At 42.9% G+C, this 16,127-nt stretch overlaps 2 protein-coding genes across 10 annotated transcripts in view; one reads left to right on the forward strand and one right to left on the reverse strand.

Annotated features, from left to right (window-relative positions):
- Positions 1-3,846: 3,846 nt before the first annotated feature.
- gosr2 (golgi SNAP receptor complex member 2) lies at positions 3,847-6,436 on the forward strand. The gene is made up of 6 exons (XM_088354166.1): positions 3,847-4,003; positions 4,081-4,145; positions 4,800-4,908; positions 4,989-5,121; positions 5,347-5,487; positions 5,947-6,436. The coding sequence occupies exons 1-6, from the start codon at positions 3,975-3,977 to the stop codon at positions 6,106-6,108; spliced, it is 639 nt and encodes a 212-aa protein (XP_088210292.1). The 5' UTR covers positions 3,847-3,974; the 3' UTR covers positions 6,109-6,436.
- Positions 6,437-10,372: 3,936 nt separating this feature from the next.
- Positions 10,373-16,127, reverse strand: part of gpatch8 (G patch domain containing 8) — a 35,623-nt gene continuing 29,868 nt past the window's right edge. For all 9 annotated transcript variants that reach the window (XM_088330683.1, XM_088330698.1, XM_088330727.1 and 6 more), the window contains one exon: positions 10,373-14,893. In XM_088330683.1, the coding sequence (XP_088186809.1) occupies positions 11,101-14,893 (3,793 nt within the window). In that variant the 3' untranslated portion in view covers positions 10,373-11,100. The remainder of the gene's footprint in view (positions 14,894-16,127) is intronic.

Genomic DNA, 16,127 nt, shown 5'->3' on the forward strand with positions numbered 1-16,127 from the left:
AAAGTAGAAAGAAAGTCTGACAGTTGAACAAAACGGAGTGTTACTAGCCTCAGTGGATTTTGCTTTAAAAGAGAGCTTGCATTAAATGGGGCTAACAAACACATTTAAAATGAAATGCCTGCAGTCCAAAGAACAAACGTCAGTTGTTAAAACGACACAACGACAAACGTCAGTTTGACTTCAAACTGTTGAGAGTCACTCTTTTGTTCAGACTTTGCAGTTGACAACTGAATGTACTTCACAAAATGCACATAGTTGTTTTATTTACCGTTCTACTGCTGCTAATGAGTCTGTTCTTAGTTTACAGGGATACAAAATGTTTACTTGATTTTAATTATTATTTTTGCTTGTCCCTAAATTGATGTGTCTGCTGACTGAGCATAGTGGCTGATTGGTTTTAGATTTGTATTTCAGTTTTGTAAAAATGCACAGTATGTTTAAGTATATGTTACCATTTGTTACATTCTTAAACCAACTTCATGATAAATTTAGGTAAAAACAATATATAATTTTCAAATTATTTGGCAAATTCTTTGAATAGTCAGTGACTGGTTGGCTATTATAACCCTGGAAAACCAAGGAACCTTTTTCTTCTTTAAAAAATGATGACCACTAGGTTCTCCAGGCTTAAAATATTCTTTAGTTGCAGCCCTAATCGGGAGAAGTATTTTGGGGAAAATTTAAGCACTTCTGTAGTGCAGTGATGAGCATATTGGACTAACACGAGAAAGGTCCCCGGTTGGATACCAGGTGAACACATATGTTTGCCTGCAAATGGATGGGCACCGTCCGGCTGTACTCTCCCAAGACACACCACAGGCAATGGTGCCCCTACGACCATAGTGGTTAAGGGATCTGACCAATAACCAACTAAGGAAAGCACTACAGAGATTGGCAACACGAAATTGCATTTGAAGTGGGCGTGTCTTGCTCGAGCACACATCTTCCTTGTTCAGGGATGGGACCGGCCACTTTCACGAGCAAGTAGTCTTGCTTATCTTGTGTTTCCATTCACTCCAATCAAGCCATTATGTCTCCAGACTCTTCCAAAATAGTAAAATACAAATCAAAGAAGTTTATTAATATCTATTTCGTGCAAAGGGTACAGATTGATGGACTTCATTCTTGAAGGTAAGGTCAGTTAGTGATACAATGAGATGCGGTGAACACACACCTGCAGTCTGGACAGTGGTGCCTGTGGTGCTCAGGTGTGGAGGCAACATAGTAAGCTCATATCATCCTTTCCTTGGGGGCTGAAAGATAAAGACAGACTCAAAGAAAGAAAGAAAAAAAAAGAACCCCGCGACCTTGAGACGGTTGTGGGGGGGGCGGGAGTAAACACACCCTTGTGGACCTCTCCAACTTGACAGGGGCCTTCATTTAGCGCTTCCCGACGCCCCAGGGGGATGTGTTATGACAACCACGGAAAAAAGAAGTGCAAGCAAGAAATGGCATGAACGCATCTCCAGATTTTCTGACAGTTTCATAGCCTGGAGATACACGCAGCCATCAAGTCGAGCACCATCTGTCTGGCTCTACTTGTTGATGGCTCTGCACGATGAGGTAAACAACTATTGCTGGGAAAAAAGTAGAGAAGCTTGTAACAGCTCGTTCATAAATTTCATTGGTCTAATTAAGCCCCTTGCCTTATTAGTCAACCGGATGATTGAGGATGAAGGTGAGTGAAGTGAGGTTTTGGCATGGGAATACGTTTTCCGTCTGAGGAGCTGTTGTGAAATGTTAGTTGGGAAATTCCATCATTGAATACTTTCACGTGACTCGCTTAGCAGTACTGAGGCTAAAATATGACTTCAGATTTTAGAAACATATGACCAAACAGGAATGATCCTGTGAGTATAGGTCCTGTCCGGAATTTGAAAATGTTCTACATGCTGGTGCCATCGTCTGGCCTAAATCATGATTGCAAGTCAAGTCATGTTCATTTGTATAGCCCTTCATCACAAATTCCACAGACCTCAGATTATTGCAAACTATCTATCTATCTATCTATCTATCTATCTATCTATCTACCTTGGTCATATCCTTCAAGAGGGGTGACCGACAGCAAGACAAACACATACAATAACAAAGAAAATAAAAGGGGAAAAAAAAGCAAAAAAAACACACACAAAAAATGTTTGGACCATGGCCAAGCCAATTGCCCAAACACCCACATAGTTAGGCACCTCAGCACCTAAGTTGGTCATGCTTTTGTCCCTCCAGATGAAATGGGATACCAGAAAGCGGCCATGTCACTCGGGTCAGGGAGACACAACACACTCTTTTGTTCAACAGCAGGGCCCGACAGCTTTCACTGGTTTACCCCTGCCGCATCATACGGGTGCCCAGCCCATCCTTAAGAACGCGTCCACAATCCCACTATCCTTTCACAACACCTCTCCACTCCTTTCTATCACCAACAAGAGCTCTAGCTTCCATTATATTTAGACCTCTTTCCTGCAGTGCACTCATAACACCATCCATCCAAGTCAATCGCGGCCTTCCTCTTGGTCTCCTTCCGTTGACTTCTGCTCTGTAGATCCTCTTCAACATTCGCTCCTCATCCATCCTCTCCATGTGTCCAAACCAACCGAGTACTCTCTTAGAAGTTGAACGCTTTAGGTACTTGGGTTGTGATGTGGCTGCAGTTGGTGGAATGGAGTGCTAGGTATTGCATAGAGTGAATCAAGTAAGCAAGGTTTTGGGTGCTCTGAGGAGAGTGATGAACAACAAGAGTATGAGTATGGATGTTAAGAGGGGACTGTATGAGAGTGTGATTGTGCCGACTGTGTTGCATGGTGCAGAGACTTGGAGCCTGAACGCAGATTTAAGAAGGAAATTGAATGTTTTTAAATTATTGCAAACTACAGGCTCTTATTACACCATCCCTTGATCTGTCAAACTACTTGTGTGGCGTGTGCAAGTATGCACATTTCCTACTCTTGTCTCATTTGGGGTTTAGAAAGGATCTTGGGACTGTATTTGAAACAGACCTTCTCTTACTTTCACCATTTTCATGCTACATTAACTGTAAACTGCTAGCACAGGCACAAAATCACTCTCCAGCAACCAATTTATCATTTGTCAATGACTTGATTTGGAACAGTATAAGACCAACTACAGCAGGGGAAGACTTATTGACGTGAGTATATGTGGCTGGTATTGCCAGTCTCTACGAATACCATGAAATAAGGTCGGAATAAATGCTCATCCCAAGCCAAATTCCTAGACAAGATAGTCCACAACCTTTTTAAAAGAGCTGTTAATTTGAAGATGTGTGTCTTCCTGCCACTTGGGTTGGCATATAGATTCTACTACAAGCCATCCTTTTCTGAACTTCACCATTTTCATTTCATGTGGAAAATCTTTAAAAACCTGCGAGGAGAGTATGACATCACTCTCCAGCACTCCCCTAGCCCCATTCCTCGACCCAAATATGTTCCACCCAGAACAGCTTTGATGAAAGTAAGATAAAAGCAGAGAAACTCAAATAGGAGAAAACATAAGGGCTGTTTGAATTCAGCTCAGCATTGTTAACAAATACTCAATAGAGAAAATATTCAACTTTCAAATGTTTAAGGATGCCTCAAATTACACACCCCACCTTTAAAGTAGATTGCAGTTATCAGAAAGCTGAGCTAGCCTGAGGACACGTCTCGAAAACTAGTCATTCTTGTCCATAATCAAATAGCGTTTTTTTTTAAATAAAACATTAATGCTGAACTACAGTACTCAAAGAACAGTACCATCCCAATATGGCGGCCAATGAACGCGTCTGCACACGGGTGTCCGTGCTTGGCTGACGTCAAAAGACTTCCGTTTCTCCACTTCCGTACACAATGGCTGATGACGTGTGATTTTATCCACCGCTAAAGCGAGCTAATTTAGCTCCCGGTATTTGCTTATAAAAGGTGATAAACCGGTAAAAATATAAATACACCAAATATTAGAAACTCAGGGAGAGGTTGGCGAAAATGGAGACACTTTACCACCAGACAAACAAGTGAGTTCCTTAGAAATGCTATTCTGATCGCTAAATTTAACCTAGCTAGCTAATTTATGTGTTCTATTTGTGATTAGGCAAATCCAGGAGGTGCAGTCCCTAATGGGTAACCTGGAAAGAACAGATCGTCAGTCAGTTCATTGTGAGTTGGCATTTGCACTGTTTATTTTGATTGATTTTCTATTGTAGAAGAGCACATGCAATTCATACTTGCCTTTGTAGTTTGTTGGGGGGTTAAAATTGTGTCACAACTGATGTATTCTGTCTTTTAATTTATTTTTTGTGGCGTCCTCTATTTTGTTCCATTCAGGACATTAGCATCTCCTACTTTGCTCATATTGAGCGTCAACTTCATAACGTGTATTCCTTCCTGCCCTCTCATCACAGTCTAATTCAAGTCTATTCTGCACGCACTTCTTGTTATGGCTGGCTGTGTCAATTTGATTTGTATGCTCGGTGATCAGTTCGGAACAGGAAATTGCAGGGCTGGGTCGTTTTCCAAGTTTGGGATGGGGTAAAAGCTTCGAATACATTCTAACTAAATGCATGTTCAAAATGTTATACTTACGGTGTAATTTAAGTGAAATAAACAAGAATCTAGACAGGTCGACATAAGTAGCATCGCTATACAGTCAAATGTATTGCAGAGGAAAAAGCCTGTATTATGGGTATTAAGAATTTATTCATCTATAACTGTTTCCAATTGCTTGTAAACGCTTGCGTGAAGGGTATTAACTATTCCAAACTCCCAGGGAATCTCTAATAACAAACAAATGTATAATCTTCTTTAATTCAGTGTTAGAGAATGAGCTTTTGGCTCGGATTGAGCAGATCTTCAACCATTTGGAGCGTTTGGAGATCCTGTCCAGCAAAGAGCCACCCAACCGTCGCCAGAATGCAAAATTGTAAGCTGTTTGAGTGTCCTTTTCGATTTAAGAAATGACAAACGATTGCCTTTTAAAACATATTCTGACTTTTACAACAGGCGGGTTGACCAGCTCAAGTATGATGTCCAGCACCTTCGCACCGCTCTCCAAAACTTCCAGCACAGGCGTTATACACACGAGGCTCAGGAGCGAGAGCGGGAGGAGCTCATGAGCCGGACTTTCACCACTAATGTCAGTTCGGTCAAATCATTGATCTCAACGTTGTGAAACATCTTATGCAACTTGTACTTTCAAGAGAATAATAAGATTAGACTAATACATATGCAAAAGACTGTCAGGATAACTAAACTGGGACTTAATTTTAACCATAAAAATCCTTGGCAAACTGAAAGCTCATTAACCATGATGTGATCGTTACTTTGCTAAAAAGTCAACTGACGATTATAATTTATGCAGGACGCCGATACATCTATTCCCATTGATGAGACACTTCAGCTTAACACCAACCTGCACAACGCACATAGAGGCATGGACGATCTCCTGGGCAGCGGTAGCAGCATTCTCAACGGTTTGAGAGATCAACGATCTTCACTCAAGGTGATTAAGTGCACGGCCCATTGCATTCTGGTGCTGTGCAAAATTTTCAGCGAAATATGTGGTTTGGGGGGGGAGGTTAGTCAAATTATTCACTTGTTTAAATGCATCCACATTTGAAAATCAAAAGATGGTGATCCATAAATATTGCCTTTCAAAATAATCGGTGGCAAAGTACGGTGTTTTTTTTTTCTTGTAAAAGAGTGCAAATACAAATATTTTTCTATAAGTAATGAAACCTATGCTGACATTGCATGAGCCCTCGGTATTGAGAACAGTAGAATACTCTCCTCCGAAACAGTAGTGGATGTCCACCTTCCCGCTCACAAGGCTACTTCAAAAGGCTAGCATTCTTAGAATTGTTTTTTTAATCCTTTATACCTTTACCTGACTTCTTTTTTTGTTGTATATTCCTAAAAGTAAAAATCCATTGAACCTTTGTCCATTTATTTTTACCGTCAGGGGACCCATAAGAAGATGATGGACGTGGCCAACATGCTGGGCCTCTCCAACACGGTGATGCGGCTCATTGAGAGGAGAGCAACCCAGGACAAATGGATCATGATAGGAGGGATGCTGCTCACGTGTGTCTTTATCTTCTTGGTGATGCGATATTTGGGATGAACTCAAATGGACCATGGACACTTTTCAGCATTTTTATTATGTCAGATATATTTTCTTACATGTGTCATAATTATTGCACCTTCATAAGAGTATTTTACCTTGACTAAGGACCCAAGCATCTGAAATACAAGCGCATCTGAAATGTATATTTTACAAGTTGGAGTTATACCAAACATTTTTGCTGGCATTAAAACTCTTAACAAGTATAATAGTAACTGTACAGATCATGATTTACAAGTGAATCCTGTCTCACTATGTGAGTAATGAGTTTTCTGTTGAAAAAATGTTTTACTCGTTTGTCATTATATGTTTACTCACTGAACACGAATTGGTTGCTTTTATGGAACTCTACTTGCGCAAGATACAACCCACAAAATAGTGCCCCTATGACCCTGGCGGTAAAGGGATCCAGTAGAACAGGGGTGGCCAACCCAGTCCTGCATGTTTTGGAGGTTCCTCTACTGCCAATGTTGTGTTTGTTAATGATCCAGGTAATTGAAATCACCTGTATTGGAGCAGATCAACTCCAAACACATGCAGGACATGCAGCTCTTGAGGACCGGGACGGCCACCCCTGCAGTAGACCATCAGTATTATTACTTTTGTTTAGACTCAAAAGAACAATGGCGCCACCTACTGTCAGATTAGATAGATAGGTAGTAACTCAGTCCGTTATATTCTATCCATTATCAGCACCGCATGTCCTCAGTAAGGTCGTGGGGGTGCTGGAGCCCAACTATCAGTGGGCAGGAGGGGACACCATGAATTGGTTGCGAGCTAGATACAGATACTTTATTTATCCCCGTAGGGAAATTTACTCTTCCAGCAGTATCCTTGTGTTGAAAAATACAATAATAGCAGGGTATACAGAGACGGACAACTCACTCGCTCATTCATTCCTAGGGACAATTTGGACCGGCCAATTAACCTGACATGCATGTTTTTGGAATGTGGGAAAATTGGAGTGCCCGGAAGAAAACCCACGCAAGCACGGGGGATAACATGCAAACTCCACACAGGATCATTCGATCCCATGACCTCAGAACTGTGCCTCCAACGCGCTAGCCACTCATCCGCCGTGCCCCCTCAGATATGATATATATATAGAAATTAGGTTTCTCAATTTTAATTAACATGAGGGATTTCGCACAAGGATCTGGGTGGGGTTTGGTCACATCAAGTTTTCCACAAAATAAGCTGATAAACATTCCATTGTTGACAAATATTTTTAATTTGCTGCACAAAATAAACAATAAGGAATATCACACAGCAAAAAGGGACAGTGTCTATTATTTAGTTCTTCCTAGTAGTTTAAAAAAATGTTATTTAACTTCAAATGAGCAAAAGTACATAAACCATCATAGAAGTGCAATCTTTTTTAACACTTGTTGGTTAAAAAGTTAGTATTTTACATAACGTTGGCTTCACTTAGAGGGAGTCTGCATGCTTGTCCGCCGTGTTGTTATGCCGAGAAATGCATCCCTGCCGAGATTTGCATCCCCCAGCTACTATAGAGGGCTCCGCGCTTTGTGCTAAAAATAGTAACACGGCTTCGTGCCGCCATCTTGGAAGTCTGTCGATTACAAGCGGTGATAGCGAGAGGAGCAAATATTTACTCAGTTTGTCTATTTATTTACTCAACTAGCTTCGTTTGTGTACGGATTTTGTCCATCAACACTATGGAAAACTACGTGGAGAGTTTAGACAAGCAAGCACGGTGGAAAATTGGATCCCTACAAAATTAAAAACAAGGACTGGAAGTCTGATCCCGATTTGTTGCCGTGTGTGACTTACATCGAACTTGTTAACTATCTTATTTGCCCATTGCAACTGTGTTGCAGGTTTAGGGGAATGTTGTTCTCATGTTGCTTCCCTTTTGTTCTATGTTGAACAACCCGGGAAAGGCAACGCTTCTCCGAACGGCGCACCGGTGGCTAAGTTAGCTTAGCTTTCGGGGGCTTTAAATCCTCTATTGACGCGAGTTGACTGAGGAAAGGAGACTCTCTTTCCCTGAAAGCGCGTTGAATTTCTCCACCAAAATAGTGTACGAATGAGAAACGGAGTTTTGTTCGGTTTTTAAATGTCGTTTTCGGCGAAATACCTCACATATATGTTATAAAAGTAGTTTGGGGTCGTCGAGCTGTTGTCATGAAGTACATGTGTCCCATAACCTTTTTAAAATGTATTTCTACATCATAAATAATTCAATTTACCTGTCAGAAAGTGGTCAGAACAAACAAATTCGACCGGTTGATAGCTGCCAGCCACATTCGTCTTCGCCGTTCACTTTTCTCCTGAGCTTCAATCCCCTGATCGTAAACACACTTCGGAAGTCTAAAGAAGCCCTTCCCACCCTTTTCCCCTCGGCTACAACAGCCAACAGTAACGCACGTATTCGGCATTACAATGTAGAATCTAACTGGTTCGCTGAACAATAACAATGAAGTGAAAAGCTTTGTGGACTTCCAAAATGGGCGCCAGCAATGCATTGTGGGTAATCTTAGGACCTCGAAGCACTCTATTACCACTTACTGTATATCTCGTTTTATCTCACTTTTATATCACTTTTCGGGAATGTAATGGCGAACATATAACCAAAACCACTTCGTCTTGCATTTGTTGGGAATGTAATACAACTTAAACCATTGCGTCTTTGTACTTGTTGTGAATGTAATCGAACGGTAATGCACACTGTATATAAATCACTTTTGAGCAGGTAACAGGTTTGTTTTGCCTTTTTCTACTCAAATCATTTGTATTGAAATTGTTATGCACTCTACCATAAAGCTTATTTCAGCATAATAAGTTTTATGGTAGAGCGCATAACAGTTCTCAAAAGTGATTTGTATACGGTGTGCATTACCGTTCGATTACATTCACAACAAATGCAAGATGAAATGGTTTTGGTCATATGTTCGCCATTACATTCCTGATAGGTGATAAAAGTGAGCTAAAACGAGGTAAAAGTGGTGGTAGTGGCTAGGAGATGCAAATCTCGGCAGGGATGTAATTTCTCGGCATAACACCGTTTTACTGCTAAAGGTACTACTGTAGCGCGTGGTTGTGTGTGGGTAATGATTCCGTCGCCCTACTGCCATCATTCATGCGCAACTCACATTCTAGACCTACATTAACAAAAACAATACATGCCCCCCATGGGGATAAGTAGTGAAGAAAATAGATGGAGTTTGAAAATGTTTTTGGATCTTAACTATACATATTTACCGCATTTTTTGGGATGACTCTCTTCCCCATAGGTGCTGGGTAAAATGTGGCTTAAATTTGCCGTTGTGGGGGCATTCTTCCCGTTAGTTTACCACCAAGAAACCCTACCTCAATTTTTTAACATGGCCCCTAATAAATGCCCTTCAATTATATGTCATCCTTACACTAATACACAATTGATAGTGCCACGTTTAGGTTTAGCATGTAGCTTAACAAAAATACATGATTACCTTTTATATGACTTGACTGGGCCAACTCTCCCATTGTTAAGAATTGGATCTCTTGCACCATGCTCTGCGTGGATTTGTTACAAGTTTTAGCCATTGTTTGTATTGTCTGTTTTTATTTTGTTTTTAAATTGTTTATTAAAACGGCAACCTTCCAGAATCTTGGTCTTATCACCTGTACTCTTGGACGTGAAACGAGGGGATGGCGAGGCTTTACCTGATAACATCAGTTGCCGTTAATCAGGAGGGAAGAAATGCAATAGCAAAGCCAGGCCGTCAGAGAGCAGTGTTGGCGTTATTTTTAAGCAGACTTGTTTTATACTGCCAATTTCGAGCTTTAAGGACACTTTACCCAAAATTCCAACCTTGAAGTTACATTAAAATTTAAGGTTTCCAAGCATCAGTATGAAACCTGTTGTTAACCATTTGGCTGCAGTATTTTGGGTCGCTGTTCGCAACTGTTGTAATTCTTAGCTGCTCCGGGTAAATAAAGCTCGTCTCTCAGCTACCTCATCTGATTATCCGAGCTAACATCACTGAGTTCCGCAATTGCGGATCCTGTAGCAAGACAAGTTATTCTTTACAGCTGCTCCAGCTCGCTTGGTCTTTTGATTTTGCTCACTGAATCGCAATAGTTTTCATGTTCCGACACTCAATGAAATTAATCTTTGCTTACGACGAGCAAAATATGGAATTAGGTTTGCAAATTCGGATTCCATAGTGCTATGCTATGGTGACCTCCAGTGAGGAATTATGGTGCTGTTAATTTGAAGTGTTGATCTTTTTTCAAAGACATAAAAAAACAAAAAGGATGAAGGCAAGGGTTTATTAGCTGTAACATTTCAAAATACACGTAGCTACAGTTTGACCATTTTCTTTAGGTCCATTGAAACAGGTGAGCAACTTTCTTAACCAATGCCAACCATTAGAATGTTAAATTATCTACAACAGTGCTATATACAAAATAAAAACTAACAAAAAAACAAGGAAAACCACTCTTCCTTGTTGGAAAAAAATGCAACTTAGATTTTCTTTTTAAAAAATAACCCCCAAAATACAATTATTGCAGTATACTACAATCTGACTTTCAGTGCAAGAAAAGTAATTTGGCTTTGCCAAGTTGGGTCAAGAGGATCATCAAATGAATGATACTTGTCAATGATCAAGGCCACCATTTTTTTAGGAAAAGGTTCCTTTAGATTGCGCACTGATAAATGCACACATTATTGCAAATTAAAGTAGTCATATCAAACAAAGGTTAAGTGTACTATAATTGACGTATGAACTTCGTGTATTTGGTTGCCATTGAAATATTTTTCTCCCTAATTCACTGTGATCATTTTATTTAGTCACTGGCTCTTACAGTACACAAGTAATAAATACAGGGGGGAAAATACATCCATTGGTTTAAAATGAAATACTAAATTACAGATCCTGTTTTATGTACCGAATAGATAAACCAAACCACTTTTGGAGAAAGTCTTTACATACAAAGTCCTCAATAAGAGAGGAGTAAGCGTCCCATGGGTTTTTCACCTTCTCAGGAGCCGTGATTAGGTGGATGCTGTAGGTCCTGACCTGAAAAGATGGGATGGAGGAGTGGGTGGAGTTGAAGAGCAGCTGCTGCTGCTGCTGCTGCTGCCTGTGAGGGCCTTGGTGTGAAAAGAGTAGGGTAGAGGGCAGCGTGGGGCACGTGGTGGAGAGCCAGATGAGGGTGGTGGAGTGCAGAAGCCGGGATAATGTGTATGGGCTGCCCAGAAAGGAAGGCGGTGGGGTGGGCAGGGATCAGCCCCGCATGTCCCAGGGAGTGCCCTAATGAATGTCCAAGAGTGTGACCAAGGGGGGATAAGGAAATAGGTGTAAGGTGGTGCTGGGGAATGTGGTGCACCTGGGCCAGCTGGGCGTGGGCAGGGTGCGGGTGATGTGCCGGGTGGATGCCCATTGCAGCGGCGGCAGTAGCGGCATGATGCTGCAGAATGGCGTGTTGCACAGTGGCAATAGACGTGCCTGAGGCCACGGAGACGGCAGGTTGCTGGATGTGGATCTGCTGCATTGCAGGCTGTGGTGGTGCCGGGGCCAGGTTAGCGGTTGCTCCCACAGCAGCAGACGGGAAATTCTTGACTTGCTTGGCTAGTAGCTGCTGCTGGATGTGCTGCTGTGCCGCTTGCTGCAACTTACTGTACTTTTCCATCTCCTCAGGCGTGAACGTGATGGGCTGACTTTCCAACGGGGCCAGGCCATCTTCCTCTGCCTCAAGACCGTCTTCCTCAAGGCCAGTAGGTGGATATAAGGGGTAGCCCTGCATCGAGGGCTGCTGCTGCATGTCAGGTAGAAGGGTCTCCACCAAAGGGTTTTGTAAGGACTCCTGCCCCAGCTCATCTTGGTACTGAGGCAACATCATGGATGACTCCTGCTCATAAAGCAGCCGTGGTTCTTGCAGTGGCTGAACATCAGCGGTCATCTGTGAAGTCTCCTGCTGCACTGCTGCGTTTTGCTGTGTCTCTTCGAGTTTTTGCACTGAGGGAACTATGGCTGGTGGAGGCGGAGGAAACTCCCGTATGGGCTCCACCAGAATAATTTCTTTGTCAGCCTCTGTGCTCTTCCCAGCTGCAGATTTGTCAAACTCATCCATTCTGTTCAAGGAGATCAGGGGAGCTTTCTTTCCTGCTTGAAGTTTACCAAAAAGCGGCAGCATACTTTTAGTCGACGGGGGTAGTTTAGGGCCAAAGTATCCTTGCGGTGGGTCCTTGATCTTTGGACCAGATTTGTTTCCCGTACCCGGATCATCAGCATTCTTTTTCGACTGAATTTTCTCCAGTAGCTGGCGTGCCGTGAGGGAGTTTTTATACTCCCCTGCATCTCGGGAGCCGCCGAGTCGCTGAGCCTGCGAGTTGGTGGTGGTGCGATTAAGGCAGCGTGGGGTGGATCGCGGGGACTGTGAGCGATAGATGCTTGAGCGATTAAAGTCACCACGGAGGGTCTCACTACCTCCTCGGCTGCGAGCACGGTGGTGGTGCAGGGAGCCCTTGGTAGAGCTTGACGATTGGCTACCCGAGCTGCGGCTCCGGCTGTAGCTGCGCCTCCATGACCTTGCACTGGTACTGCGGCTCCAGCTACTGGAACTTCTAGAGGAGCTGTGGTGGTGCCGCCGATGCCGCTTTCTGCGGCTGTAGCTGCGTGACCTTGACCGGGAATCATCAGAAGACGATGAAGAATACATGCGTCTTCTAGACCGCCGGTGCCCTCGGCTGCCACGCCTCTCATAGTCCGAATCTGATGAGCGTTTTGAGTGCCTGCGCCGGTGACCCTCAGTGCTATAGTCACTGTAGCTCTCTGAGTAACTGCGGCTTCGATGGCTGGAGGCGCTGCTTTCGGCTGAGGAGCGCTCAGAGCTGCTGGAATAAGAGTGACTCTGAGAATTTTTGGTGCGATGGTGCCGCCTATGGCTGCTGCCACGCCTTGAAGAATGGCTGCAGGACCGCCTTGACTCTTCACTGTGGGGACGCCGGTCTTCACGAGGACTCGATCGATGATGGCGTGATCGCCGAGTAGTGGAGCCCCCTTCGTCCTCACTCTCACTGCTAGGTGGTCTACCGGGACCAGGACTTTTCTGGGCTGAGGTGGAACAAGAGGCACTCTGTGAGTGCCCAGTATCAGTTTTGAGTCGCTTGTTGTTGCCATGCTCATCTGAAGTAATACCTTTGTCTAAGGCTTTTCCCACGCTTACTTCCTCCACTTTTAACCTATTAGGTGGCTCCTTCGTTGTCCGTTTCCTCTTCCCGGTTTCAACAACTGCTTCGGCTGGAACCTGAACTGAAGCAGGCTCTGGTTTACCATCACACTGCAACGTTGCCTTCTCCTTTTCCTCACCTGTGGCATCTCCTTGAACCGCTGCTTTGCTTTTGCCCTTCTTCCTTTTGTGCTTCCTCTTTTTCTTCTTCTTAGGTTTCTCATGAGTTAGTTCAATTTTGCCCTCAGCATCCTTTGCTGGATCTTCTTTGTCTTTTGTTTTACACTTTAAATGCTTTGTTAACTTCTTATGCTTTTTTTTCTTCTTTTTCTTTTTGGTAGCAGTGCCACGTTTTACCACATTCTGATCGTCACCGTCAGATGGCCCATGATCCGCCTTTGCGGATGTCTGGTCACTGGGAACCTCTGTTTTAGTAACATGTTCCACTTTGGGGACTGTTACGTTCTGCTTTGCTTTTCCATGCGGCTGGCAAGGCTTTGAAGCCTTGTCCCCTTTTCCAGCACGTGCGCCTTTGTTTCGGGAAAGCTTAAAATCAAAATATAGAGGATTGCAGCTGTAAGACAGGGAGGGCAGTGCTTTGGTAAAATCAAGGAGCTCAGAGGGCCACTGCAGTGTGGTGCTCTCATCCTTACTCAACACAGGGAAAAATGGACCCACAGGGATCTTGGGACCCAAATTTGAGTCCAAAGGCTGGGGTTGTGAACTTTCCTCTTTCTGCTTGGAGAAAGCAGGAGGATCACAAGTTGTCTCCTCTGTGCATGAAGGTTTGCAGTCTTCCTCTACCTGAGTGGGAGTCAGTTGAGCTTCAGAAGTTGAGACAGGGTTTCCATCATCATTTTCGTTGCTGCTCTCAACAATGTTAGACACCTGAGAAGCACTCTCAACTTTTTCTTCTTGCATTTCATCCTCTTCCTCCTCCTCTTGTTCTTCTTTGCTCGGACCCTGCTCAGATGCCTTCATGAAAAGCAAAAACTGGAAGTGGGGCTTTACTCTGCAGTGCGCTGGGGGCATATAATGGTAGTACTGAGCCTCCATTCCTGTGAAGCCCTCTTCTTTCTTCATCATCATCTTTAGCTTGTTGAGCGTGGAGGCCAAAGAGTTTCCATCGTTTGATTGTTCTACTTCTTCTGTCCCAATTGCAATGCTAGACTCACCGCCATCACTTCCACGCGAGCCCCCTTTTGGGCTGTCAGTGTTGCAGATTGACACTTCATCCGGCGCCACCACCACTTCCTTTTCTCCCTCCTCTCCTTCTTCTTCAATAACCTCCTCGTTGGGATCTGTAAACAGCGCGGCTGCTGTCTCGAGCTTCACCGGCGCCTTCTTGGAAAAGGAAAAGGACACGCTGACTTTGGAGGATGCACTGGCTGCAGGTGTGGAGCAATTCTTCCTTTTGCCCAGAGATAAACTAAATTTTGGCGTAGGTTTCACAGAGGCTTGTTTTTTTTTGTCAGGAACACAGACTTCTAATGTAGGCTCGGTCACATTAGCATTTTCAGGCAGAATGATGTCTTTATCTTCAGCCTTCTTACCATCTATAGCCACAGTGGTGGTTTTGAACATGGGCCCACTCCCAGGAGTGCTGGAAAAAAATGACAAGATGGAACATTCTTTTAATTTACAGTGAAATGCAATTAAGTTCTTGGGAAATTACTGTGCAACATAAGACAATAATGTCTAATCGTCAGCTGCTACATTAATCTTAAGGCATAGTTTTGCAGCATGTCATAAACAATAGTTTTGCCAACTGACAAAAAGAAGGTATTACTCATTGGGCATGAGCTTGCATAAAATCATGATAATGAGAGGGAAAACTTCATACCTCATATCTCATATCTCTGACTACACATATTGACTTTTCCAACAGGCACTATGTCAGATTACCAGGTTTGAGTCTTTCCCCGTGGATCTTACATTAAAAACATTTACTGTTGTAAAAAAAGTATGCTAGAAGCCCATAAAAAAGAAGAATTAGATCTACGAGTTTAGATATGGTTTAATTTGAGTACTGTGGCATAAGAAGCACAATGTATGTACAGCATTTAAAGGAGGATCCCTTCCTGGGTTGTTACATAATGCTCCTTTGCTCTCTCTAATTTTGAAAAAGGATAAGTACATTTCTGACACTTCATGTCTGTGTTATTTTCTAAACAAGAGTTTTTATTGGCACTTAACACGAAAATAAATGTCTACATTTTAAAATTCCAAGTTCAAACAGATTTTTAAAAAATCAGTTCTGGGTCTAGTTTCTGATTTTAAAGGAAATTTTGAATTCTGTTTTAGAGTACCGTATTTTCCGCACTATAAAGGCGCACCTAAAAGCCTTTATTTTTTTTTTCAAAAGCTGACCATGCGCCTTATAATATGGATCTATATTAAGTCGCAAAGTCTTGCAACTAGGCAAGCAGCCGCCGACTAGATTTTCCCCTGAAGACAAAGTAGTCCGCGGTGTATGCTGGGATTTATGTAACGGCGTTTCATTTCCTAACCAATGTGTCAATCATCATTTGAATCAGTCACTATTGGCTAAAGTTATTCGGAGGTAAAGGGGGCGGATCCTTTTTATCATTTACAGGCTCGCATAGGCTAAAGGGGCGAAACAAAGCCTGCAATTGGCCGAAAAAGATAAATGTGAATCACATGTTGGGTTGCACTACGGCATAGAGAAAACATTTTTTACTATTCTGTATTTGTAAATATTTTACTCTCCTGGATTTACTACACTCACGGTTGTAAGAAGACCATGGTTACGTATCATTATTGAACGATATGGCTGCAAGATAACTTAGGTGAGCTATGCGGCTTTATATTTTCCC

This window comes from Urocampus carinirostris, chromosome 1, assembly GCF_059441175.1.
Source record: "Urocampus carinirostris isolate Australia breed hairy pipefish chromosome 1, RoL_Ucar_1.0, whole genome shotgun sequence".
Lineage (NCBI taxonomy): Eukaryota > Metazoa > Chordata > Actinopteri > Syngnathiformes > Syngnathidae > Urocampus > Urocampus carinirostris.

Coding starts and splice junctions, on each gene's coding strand:
- gosr2 (XM_088354166.1), top strand. CDS start 3,975: ATGGAGACACTTTACCACCAGACAAACAA. Junction 4,909..4,988: donor CGTCGCCAGAATGCAAAATT/GTAAGCTGTTTG, acceptor CTTTTACAACAG/GCGGGTTGACCAGCTCAAGT. Junction 5,122..5,346: donor GCCGGACTTTCACCACTAAT/GTCAGTTCGGTC, acceptor TAATTTATGCAG/GACGCCGATACATCTATTCC.